Here is a 12,478-nt window from a genome sequence, read left to right on the forward strand (position 1 = left end):
ATGATGAAAGATGCATGTATAGTTTGCATCAGAAAGTTAAATGTAAACCTATTTCTTCGTCGTCTTTCCTCAATCAGTGTCCGACATGTACTCGATCGGCAGTCATGTCAAAATCAAATTACCAATCAATAAACCTATTATGCAAAGATATTCATAATATCATGAGCTATTTACTAGTTCTAAACCAGATATTGCTTGTAATACCATTTCAGAAAAATTATAACACCTAGAATGTCTCGCTTACATTATTCAACACTATAATTAATCTGAGAGCTAGTTAGTTCATTCCTAACCCTTTACTTAACCCTCAGATCATAAAAACAGTATCTAATTTACAATGACCATGTTTAGCGGATAATAACAGTTACATTAAGTTAATAATTCTGACCATATCGGGCTATGTCCGTGACCATTTATAGAATACCGTAGCTCTGGTGAGGACTTCCCTTTTCCGCAAATGTTCACTTAAAACAAGCGTTTGTGTTAAAGAAATATTTTATAAAGGTGGTAAGGTTTTCTCTAGTCATAGGTTTATTCGTCTGTTTTTTATTGCTTGGCTTTTTAGCAAACGTGTAGATCACCTACGATTAAGGGAAACTACTATTTATTTTAAAGAATAGAATTTGGTTCCTTAACCGACTGATTTATTTATCAAAGCAAGATTGAACAAGGGTTTAAATTATGTCTTTTCACGTTATAAAAATATCTTAACCAGATCCTCAAGATCGGAAGGTCATAGAAGTGCATTCCAAAGCCAATACAATAGGCTGGTGACATTCTTGAGTGGAGCCTGTTAGTGTTTATCTTTTCGCTCAATTTCACATTGTCACGTGCGCCTCACATGCGTAGATATAAAAATGGCAGGTGTTTGACTACGTGATCAGATGCGAAGAAATGTGACAATGCCGAGCATTTTCAAGTGTATTCAATACGAATGAGCTATGAGCTGAGAAATATGAGCATCTGGCAATTTTAAAGTTTTTCTAGGGTATACATATTTGGGGGTCCATATTATTTGATGTTTTTGCAATTTTCATACAACCTTGTACACTTCTCAATCCTCATATTATTTGATTATTCTTAGTTAATAAACACGTGTAGTATGTGAGTTACACGTGATGTGTTGTGCCATCAATCCAGATCATAATTAGAGCTCAACTGAGCTGACAGTTACATTGTTGTTGTGACAAGGAACTTGTATATAGAAACCTATCTACATATGTACGTATATACCTAAATTGCAAAGACTCTGCAAAAAAATCTGCTCTTTTTGAAAAGTTTTGTTTACAAGATAATCGTTTAAACCGGGCACTAAAGCCAGTATTTTTTTGAGACTATGTTTTATAATAAAGTGATCAGAAATATTATTAAGTAGTACTTAAAGTTAAATTACGTTTTTCGAGGGTTTTAGAGGTTTTTAAACTTTACGGGTTGGCGTGGCCACTGGTTGGGGGGTCTCCAACCAGTGGCCACGCTCAATACAATTCAGCCGAAACGTCGAATAAAGAAAAAGGTATTGTACCTTCATAGTAATTTATCGCATTTAAGTCCGAATTATTCAGGAAAAATCAACCTACTTCTAAAACAAAATATTTACAAAAATAAATATTATTAATAAGCTCTGGTCTAATTTCTCACAACATCACTAGTTGGGCCTCATATTCGCCCACATAGCTACACCATTTACTTATAAAAATGTTGTTACAACCATGTTGGGAAGAATGCTTGCCTTGCGGGGCAAGCAGGACTGAGTGTCTCAATGACTAATGTCACTCATATGTGGGCTTGTTATTATGTGACATTCGTCTTTTGACCTTATGTGGTAATGTTATGATCGGTATTTTGTTGTTGAAAGGTTAGTAGTGTAAATAAGGTGATAGGAAAAGTGAAGCTAGTTTTTTAGCATATTTACATGAGGCAGGTTTGTAATTTTAAATTGTTATCGTAATTAGGAAACAAGAGTACTTAATCATGGATTCTTTAAGGAAAATAGCTCGGATAAAATTGGACCTTACCAGTGCCAGTAGCAATACGGTTAAATCATACGGTAGAAGTGAGTTTGTAATTTTAATAATAGCTGGATCATAAAACTTATTTTAATAAGGAATTACTTTCATTAATAGTCTATTCACCTCGTCCTACAAGCAAAAACAAACAAAAGAAAGCCTCACAATTTTCCTCTTTATGCGAACAAAATCCTTCAGCATTGTTTTCTAATGAATTTACAAAAAAAACATGGCGGATCAAGATGGCGGCCACTAATCTTGTACGTTCATTAGAATTGATAGCATCGCCCTTGCGATCACTGATTTGTTTATAATTAATTACAACTATTTGATAACGCTAATTGCAAATGCTAGTTAGATGAGATAATGTTAACTCTTATCGTAGGATGAAACGAGTAATGAGATAACTTATGCAGTCTTTTTGTTTAGACGGTCATGGAAGAATAAATAAATGATAAAGGGTTATAAATAATCTTCTATACAATTACTATAAAGCCTTAGATTTTCTTTGTTTGCTTGTATGCGCTAATTTCAGGAACTACTGAATCAATTTGAAAAAAAAGCCCCTTTGGGCTATCTAACACGGAAAGATTTTTTTCATAAAGTAGTTTGTAGCATTCCTTAATACTTTGTGGCCCTAGGGGAGTAATTGTCACGGGAGGCGGGTGAAACCGCTGACAAAACTAGTTATTTAATGGGAATAGAGTTTTTTGCCATTATAAAACTTTTTAACTGACTGACTAAATAAATATTCTCAATTTCGATGTTACTATTTTTATGCTGAAATGGTGGAATAAAATATAGACCAATATTAAAATAGATAGACACCTGGTAAAAGGTCATGATTAGCATATTTTGTATCCAGGTGCGTTACTTATGTTTAAATCTAATATTATCTAAGTGGAGCATTAAATAATTTCTTCTATTTAAATCAAATCAAATCAAATCAAATCAAAACGTTTATTCGCGTTCGTGACGCACACACAAAAACGAATACATATAAAAGCTCACAAAAATAAAACAAAACAGGAATGAAAACGAAAAAAAAAAAGAGAATGGGAAAAGGAAAATATGCGTCACGATCACGCGAAATGGCCCTCGCTCAGCATATGCAGCGACCCTATGCGAGACAGAGTTGCGGCGCTGGTTTTCAGCGATGGCCAACACTAACATGTGACGTCAATCGGTGTGTAACCTTAACTAAGTATATACATACTAAGTGTGTAATATATATTTATAAAATATAATATACTGCTATAAAAACATACTAAATATAAATAGAAAAAACTAACTAACATAACAACATTCTGAACGAATGTGAATGGAAGTGACACTTGACGTGCTTCACAAAATTCTATAATTAGCTATGGTCAAAGCCGTTCACCAATGACCAACACACAATGCAAACTATTTACGAATTACGTAATGGCGACGAGTGCTTATCAACAATTATTATGCAAGGCATCATTGTGTTCAAATTGTGGAAATGAGTGTCTGAAATGGTGTTATGAAAGAAAAATAATTTAGTCTGAGACATTCCAATATACTTAATTATAAATAAAATCTCGAACATTCTACACCAACTTAATAAAGTCCACATCACACATGACCGCAACGATTATGATTAATTCAATCAACAATAACAATCAAAATCGATTGACGTTATTTAAATTATTTAATATAAACAAATGAATGAACTGTTACATATGGTTGCTGCCATGTCACCGTAGGACAACCATGTTGGTTGCTCAAGGACAACAATTGTTAGAAGCGCGAAATTTTGACGCAAGTCGTAATGTTGTTGACCGGTGAATTATATGGTAATGTTAATGGGACATTCACTTTGTTCCTTTCGAGAATAAAAGTGTGTTATGTAATAGGGGAGGATATAATTTTAAACAGCTGTTTCACAATGTTTTTGACGCATCCTGAGAGAATCACTTCTTGTACTTATGTGACTTTCAGTTACAAAATGGCTACCTATATTGTGAAATGCCTATATTTAAATTGAAACATTCTTTTGGTACTTAAAGGGTCTAAAACTCTACACGGCTTTAGCTTACTTTTTATCCACGTGCATTCTGGACCTTCGAGACGTGTTTGAAATAGCAAGACGCAGGTGGTAAAAAAAGTTTTATATCAGGACAACATGTTTTAAAAATGAAAACTATGTTTTTTCAAAGCATAAAGCAAGGAATTTGTCAACTCCTTGCGAGCCATAAAATACAATTTATTTCTTCTCAAAGAATCTCAACATCTTTACCGAGTATATAATGATAATATGATTGCATTAGCTCATCGGAATGTGGTCCTGACAAAGCGTATTATCGAGCCTGTTATGTGAATGTCGCTTGTGCAATACTAAAAATATAAATACTAGTTAAACTGTGCACTGCACATGCCATATGTCTCACGTGGAACGGAATGTACTACCACAGACTTTTAAGCCTGACCACTGTTGAATTTGTGCGTTTAAAATCTTTCGAAGAAAACTCTTCATAGTTTTAGGGACTTTCCAGGAAAGCATCAACATCTCATCTCCCGAGCCTTTTCCCAACTATGTTGGAGTCGGCTTCGAGTCTAACAAGATGCAGCTGAGTACTAATATTTTACAAGGAGCAACTGCCTATTTGACCTAGACAACCCAGTTACCCGGGCAACCCAATGCCTCTTGGTAAGACTGGTTGTCAGGCTTACTGGCTTCTGACTACCCGTAACGACTGCCAAAGATGTTCAATAACAGCCGGGACCTATATGTAGTTTGATGTGCCTTCCGAAACACAGGCACCTTACAGTATAGCATAATATCGTTTTAGGGTCCCTAGGGCAAAGCAAGAAAGTGATTTTTTCTTGAGAATAAGCAATAAGGAAACTAGTGGTGGTCAAGCAGTAGTGTCCCCGATAGTACAAAGGTAACATCTGATCTCGTGTCTATTTACCTGTGTAACTATGAAGGAGTCTTTATCTCATCAATTGATGCATTCATTCGTTGTTTTTTTGTGATAAGGTAAGTGACTGCCGCACGTGTCGATCAATCGTTAGGTATTCTAGGGAACGATTTGCGTGTTTCGGAAAGCACGTTAACTTGGGGGATTCCGAATGACGTTTGAACATTTTGATTGTTTTTGGGGGAAGTCAGATTGTAGAAGCAAAAGGTATCGGGTAGGTAACTGGGTTTTGTGAAGAGGACAGATAGGCAGTCGCTCCCTGTCAAATATTGGTGAGTCTGGTTGCGGAACCCAACATAGTTTTTTTCAGCGAAAGTCATTATCCTACTACTGAAATGTCGCTACCAACACGTTACGTTGAATGAGTATTTTATGTACCTATATTTGCACACGATGTGTGGTTCAAGTTAGTAACTATCAGTAAGTATTATATTTATTCCAACATCCCCGAAAAAGTGACAGGTACTATACGCATTAGTACAGCTAGATACTCTAGCTACTCGCTTCCGCTTATGACTTGCAATCATCCTGCAATTATTTTCGCAACTGATCGCAGTGTAGCGTAAAATTGCGCTGTCCTCACCAAATGAAATTGTCTAGGTATGTACATATGTACACTGAAATCATTATTTGTATTATAGAGATACATTTCAGGAACATACATGTTGACCAGTTAGTTTCATGGATATAGTGGAAGAGAACAACCAAAGAAACGATGGATGGATTGTATCGAAGTTGATATAACGAGAGTATGGAAGAAGAAAACAAGCTACGCCTACTCCAAATAAAATTGGGATAAAGATAGGAGGATTATGAAGTGTATTTTGTTTCATAATTTGCAGTGTCTACAAATACGTCTGTCACCAACATCCTATTTGCCGTTCATCTGCAGTAAGTATTGACTTTAGAACTCACGTGTATGTCTGTCTGTCTATATGTTCGTCTGTGTGTATGTTAGCACAAATGTCGAAACATCGCGGTGAGCGGATATCATTTGTGCAACATTCATTGACTGTCAACACTCGGATGTGGCAAATACTTGTTAAATGGCAGCATTGTGCAGTATGCAATTCTTCGTTCGGAAATACTGCTTATTGGCAATTAACTAAGTAGTGTTCGTTTGTTTAGACGTGTGATTAAATGATCATTAGGTACATTTGTCTGTTTAAGTGTGTGGTAAGTTTTTCGTAACTGATATTGATTGCTAAGGATGAGACCAAATAGATTGGTAATGATATAGACAAAACTAGAGGTGAAACAGCGAGACATATTGCTACTTATTTATAAAATGAAATATGGTGCTTATGTAAGTCCAGAGTTATTATCATTGCACTAAATCTTACTGACAAATTCATATCTAAAATACTGCGTCCAGCCACCCAGGGTTGAAAGAACATAAATATTGATTACAAAGCCATAGAGCCACTTTATCATTAATTAGGCCTGACTGGATGGAATTAGTACTTGTGCCAGATTCTGCCCAGTGCAAAGATCCCATTTAAATTGAGTCCTTAAATTGGTTCCATCAGGAATTTGAGATGACTACAGTTAATAATTATATTGGTAATATTATTACTGATGGAAGAGACAATTCAGAAATGGAACAATTGTAGGCTGATGTGACACTGAATTTAACACCCTATGTGAAAGAAGATAAAAATGAAAATAACTTACCATTAAATTCTACGTCTTCAATCGAGTTCTGGCTGTGCAACGAGTATCTGTTCGTAGTTTTCGTAGACGGAGACCCTTGTGTAGACCCAGCGACCACTCCCAGGCTCCTGTACCCCTCATCAGAGACCTCAGATCCATTATCAGAAGCGCTTTCAGCTGCTGGTGCTGGCGAAACTGGCCTAGGACTCTTATTCCTGATTCCATGAGGAGTCGGCACTAAATGGTTAGAGGTGACAATCTTTGTCCTTCGATCCGGAGATGAAGATTTTCTTGAAGGACTGTTTGCTCTAGGAGCTAGATGCCTCCTGCTGGGTGAAGCAGCGCGGTCCAAGTCACCTAAGTAAGGTAGACTGGTGGGAGCATCACTGAGTCTGTGGTTGGACTGGTAGTGCCCAGACTTCGGTTCCTCGTTGTAGATTTTGGCGTTGTATTGAAGAGACATGGGCTCGTAGATCTTTGGCTCAGTTTTGGTGTATGGCAGGGAAGTGGGGCCAGCGTCTGGTCGTTCGTAGGTGACGGTGGCGCCGGCCAGGTCATGCTTGGGGCGGGCGAGGCGGGCGGAGAGGGAGGTGCGATGCTGGGCGCGGCATCTGCAGGGATCGTGCTTGTCCAGGTAGTGGGCAAGAGTGTCCCAGCCACCACCGACGCGGACCATGACGTGGGAGCGAAGGATCTGTGGAAAGAAAGCAATGTATTAAAAAATAGAACAGTTTAAAAAATATTCTTAACTAGGCCAATAAGTCTCGTGTAGATAAATGTCTTATAGCTGTAAAAATCAGATAAAATCTCGATTAAAAGGCAACCTCCATAGTAAGAAGTCCTCGATCCTAAAAACCGGTGGTCGAGCTACCGATAGATAAAAAATAAGTAATCGACAATAACCGATAGCTCTTACTTTAAAAGTGGCCACTAGGAATAGATTTAAAATACCAGAGAGAGCATTCAATTTGGAATCCGATCTCATGGTTCAACTAAGCGTAAGGCTTTTGTAGACCAACTTACACTGGGCAAAGTATTTAAAACAAAGTGACCACCGTAACTTGGGATCTTAGGTACTCGTTTATTAGAAATTCCAAATAAAGATTCGCTGATACCGTGGGAATGCTGCCTTGATAGTCCCAATCAATACCAGTCTGGTGGCCTCGATCCGCCTTCGTTCAGTTCTTAGCCTTGCATCCCTTAATATGGATCGTTAGATATCATCCAACTTAAAGAGACCTCTCCCTTCTAAACGCTTGTTCCTAATCCGAGGTCTTCCTAAATTTGGATCTACACAAATATCCAATATAAATTGACCTGCCTCCTAATACAAATTATTTCAAACGAGAGGTCAGCTTACAATGGTTGTTATAAGGTCGAAAGTCGTTTTCTACAATGAGGCGTCCATTCGATTTGACCAAACAAGGAATCGAATAGAATGAATCATAGATACGTCGTCAAAGGAATTGGAACACTATTTGAATGACCTTAAAAGTCAAGCTCGTTTGGCGCGAATGGGTGTGCAACCGTTTTTTTTTTTTCATTAAATGGCGCTTGGAGATCTATTTTTAGTGCTAATGAATAAAGCGTTCGTTGTTTCGTACTAAAACCTGGCTTAATGGCAATGTTCTTGTACAAATTGGAATCAAACTTGTAAAGAGAAAACTGGCTTTTTAATTTTAGGATGCCGTAATTTCTCACGCATTCATCTGCCAACATTAATAGTATTTTTTTATGGTCTTTCGTAATTGCATACTACTCATTCAAAGGTCCTTTTGAAATAAGATTTAACTCCTGTCCAAGAGTGAAGTGTTTATCGTGGCACCCACTTTTCCTCACATCTCCACATTTCAGGTTAACCAAACGCGTTGGATCCTTTGAGCCGCATTGTTTACAATATGGCGTAACAATCGTTGCGACAGCGGCGTGTGCGCAGGCGTCCTCTGTCCACTAAGTTATTTAGTGCGGTATTTAGTTTAGAATGTTTTGACACCGAGATTTATCCTTACTATAACTTCTCAAGTATGTTTAAGGGCCCTTATTTTGATATTACTTCTTTCTATCTATTTACTTTTAGGTGTCATATACAAGACGGAGATCATTGAATACTAAACATAGAAGCAGTATTTACAATTACCTAAAAATCAGTTTCCTATAAGACTAAGTCCATTATTGCTGTATGATAACCCTATATTGGGAAGTGCTATAAGTAAAATCTATAGACGAACAGAACATCGAACAATTCCCAGTCAACTCTAATGGGACTATGTCTAGACAGGAAATCTTATTTAGACTCAAACGGGAACGGCTTAATTTACTCTCCCCTTTCATGAGAATAAAGAGAACACTTATTTATTTGTGACTTTGTTCATTTTGCTATTATGAGTTAAACATTCGACGGTCCCCGTGGAACTTTTTCGATTTAACTTTTTCAGTTGAAGAATCGAGAAAAGTATGAAAACACAAATAAATATTGATTGCTTTTTAAAGTCTTGTGTAGGTATTGACATATATCCTAATTTATTTGACTCTACAAATTAATCAGAATAACTTACCCTGACGAAGATTAGCATCCTAGTATCACCGATCCTGTATTTTCCCTCCGAAACCCTCACCATCGGGAACTGGGTGGGACAGGAGCACCTCTCCACAAGATCCCTGACCCTCTCATCCAAACTCCTCAAGTCATTCGTCACCAGCTGCGGCTGAGGAGCCGAAGGTACTAAACCGAGCGCCGAATCATCCGGCCTCAATTCCTCTCCTGCCAACTCTCTTTCTATCTGCCTCTCCATCTGCACAAGGAGAGGAGCAGGCATGCCTAACACTGCTCCTTTTCTAGCAACTTCCAGAAGACATAGCACGACATGCTTTTCGTTCTTTCTTAAGCAAAGATCATCAGTTTCGAAGAGCAGACATTCTAGGATGCCGAGGGCTTTTCGGCACCAGTCGATGAAGTTGGAAAGGTTGTCTCTTGCGAAGAAGGTGCCAGCTTTGGCTGCTGGGAGCATGTTGACAGGAGGTCGTGTGCGAAGGGCCCGAGCGAGGACGAGGGCATCGTCAGACTCTGGTTGAGGAGACTCCAGGATTAGGCGGGCGGAGTCACGGACTGCGTTTGCGTGCTGGAATAAGAGAGAAAACATAAGATTAGGCTACAGTTTAACAGGTGATGAAAGAGATATACTATTATATTAAAACTAAGAAATTACTCGTCTTCGTGGGGAGATAGTGTCAGTGATTTACATGTTAAACTTATATGTGTCTTTAACTATCCTTCTGCTAAGAAGGGTTATGCTCTTAACTCTGCATTTCTTAAAGTAAATATTGCAATTTCCATCTACAGTACCCATTGATAGTAATGTTATTATTGCAAGTACATTCGATTGTCCTTGTGGCGTACACTCAAGTTTATTTATTCAAGTGAAACAAAAACTGAATTTACGATGACTGTGTAAATATTGGCAGCTTTGAAACTAGGAGACCTATCGATCTTTACATGTCTGTGTTTTTGTGCGGTTTTGCTAGACTGTTTGAGCATTATACTGAAGGTCAAATATTTTGATTTACAAATACGTGGGCGTGTTTTATTTTTTTAGGTTTCTCGCCTATTGTTGATAATGTTATGTCATCTTATTGAACATCTTGGTATTGTTCACCATTAAAGGTTTCTGTGGCGTTAGCTATATCTTTAAAATCTTCATATAGGTAACCATAACCAACATCATTCTCATCAAAAACTGTTTATACACAGCCAATCACTTCAAAAACAAGCCTTTAAAAGCCTCTATCAGTATTTTCCATTCACAAACAGTCAATAACGTCTCTAAAACTTCAACAAACCATTTCAGCAAGACTTCTAGTAAGTCTAAAGCTAACACTTAAGTCTGTTTAACATAACAAAGTATGGAGCGCGACATTTGCACTAAGGTACGCAGCTGTATTACTAACTAGATGTGGCATAACTGCTGTGTTTGTGTTGTTATTAGACCACGTTTGGTAATAATTCGCTGGGATATAAAGGTGCGCTCAGTGGGAGTTTTAGGTCTGTGTAAAATGTGTTTGCAGAACTTTGATAGAAATTTTTAAGGACCGATGCAAAAAGAGGTGTTAAGTATATGTTTGCCACCTATTGTTATTTGCTACCTAGCTACTTGTGTGTTTGTCTGTGACACCGTCGATATTAAACAGATGAACCATGCATGAAAGCAGTGGTGTTTCAGCGGTGTTTCTTATACTATGTGTCATCGAAATTGGTTCAACTATTTCAAAGTTATGTCTTCAGAGGTTCATTACTTGTACCAAAGCCTAAAGCTCAATATTAGAAATAGCCCCAATGTGCAAAAAATTTGCACGTTAACAGTAGAGGTCCTCATATGCACAGATCCTAAGCTCATTGAAAGCGCAGTATGCAGTATGCGTTTGCGCTTTGCATAACATATTTACAATGAGTTGCAATATGTCGCCACAATTTACTGTACATTTGAACCGCTGAGAACTGTCGATAGTTAGGTATTTAAATTGTTTATTTATAAACACGTCTATGCGTATTTATTGTTAAAGCATTTCATAATATTGATTTTATCAAACAACATGTGAAAACTAGTGAATATAATCTTTAATCATCATCTGCTTAGCCTTTTCCCTATGTTGTTTTCCCTTTTTACTATGTTGGGGTGGCTTCCAGTCTAACCGGATGCAGCTGAGTACCAGAGTTTTTCAAGGAGCGACTGCCTGTGTGGCGTCCTCAACCCTGTTACCCGGGCAATCCTATGTAATATATACACCGTGGGTTATACTGTAGGTAAGACTGGTTGTAAGACTAGGGGAGATGTTCCTAAAACGGGTACCCCTCCTAAAACGGGTAGGCCTTGCCATTCGAATATTATAGATCTTAGTGTGAACCTGTGAGTGTAGAGTGGCGCACTACCCCCCTGCCGATCACGGTCTGTCGGCTCGCGCACCTGGAGCGAGCGTGTTCGAGGTAAGACGTAAAAAAAGTTTTCTGCTGAACTTATTAAAAAAAATCGAATTATGCTAGTGCTAACTACTCAAATATGGTGTAAGATATGGTTTTCGTAGTTTTGTATTATCATTTTGCATGTTATATGCTTATTAATTGTGAATAATTAGTGGTCTCCTTGTTTACTATTTTATGGTTAAGGTAGTTGAAATTTAAAACGTGCTTTTGGGCAAAACGGGTAGGGGCATAACGGGTGACTATCCGATTTGCCCTGGAATAATTTATGATATGTATTAAGCTGACCAGTAACATTATTTATCTGACTCAAATGTAAAAAATACCTAATTTGTTTTTTTTTTTGTTTTTTTAATTGGGTGAATAAATATAAAAGAAAAACTTTAAATGCTTCGTGGGATGTGGAAGTTATGAAACTGGACCGCAACCTCTTGACGAAGCTATAAGTCCACCTCATACTCCAACACCAGTAGGCCAGTATATTGAAGAACTTCCAAAACCATGCAAGACTATAACGGCAGAAACACAAATTCTTAAGGATTTTATAACACCATGCAAGACTCCATCACAAACTACAATCCTTCTTCAACCTGAGGATCATCATGTAACACCAATAAAATAAGGGGCACTTCCTCAATTGATCCCACAGAAGGCTAATCGAAGACAAAGAAAGCCACAGAGAGCTGAAGAAGAACAGGAACAGCGTGATAAAGAAATTTAAATATTTTTTCTTTGATTTTTAACAAAATTATCTGTTGGTAGCATTATAATTTCAAATGTAACATTTAATGACGTAAAAGAGTAATCTAGACTGATCAAAATAAGAGAACTGTTTAACATATTTAAGGAGACTAATTAACAAAGATTTCCTGGATAATAGGGGGGAGGCTAAGATATTT

The 12,478-nt window shown here is 37.5% G+C and overlaps 1 protein-coding gene and 1 long non-coding RNA gene across 2 annotated transcripts in view; one reads left to right on the forward strand and one right to left on the reverse strand.

The window, feature by feature from the left end:
• Positions 1 to 12,478, reverse strand: part of LOC124639336 (GAS2-like protein pickled eggs) — an 82,666-nt gene that overhangs the window by 3,365 nt on the left and 66,823 nt on the right. Inside the window, exons 3-4 of the mRNA XM_047176648.1 lie at positions 9,163 to 9,726; positions 6,629 to 7,301 (exon numbers count right to left, since the gene is read on the reverse strand). Coding sequence (XP_047032604.1) covers positions 6,629 to 7,301; positions 9,163 to 9,726 — 1,237 coding nt within the window. The remainder of the gene's footprint in view (positions 1 to 6,628; positions 7,302 to 9,162; positions 9,727 to 12,478) is intronic.
• LOC124639338 lies at positions 11,430 to 12,218 on the forward strand. Its single transcript, XR_006985460.1, has 2 exons — positions 11,430 to 11,585; positions 11,956 to 12,218. It is a non-coding gene; the product is annotated as an uncharacterized LOC124639338 (long non-coding RNA).

This window comes from Helicoverpa zea, chromosome 19, assembly GCF_022581195.2.
Source record: "Helicoverpa zea isolate HzStark_Cry1AcR chromosome 19, ilHelZeax1.1, whole genome shotgun sequence".
In the NCBI taxonomy this organism is placed as follows: Eukaryota; Metazoa; Arthropoda; class Insecta; order Lepidoptera; family Noctuidae; genus Helicoverpa; species Helicoverpa zea.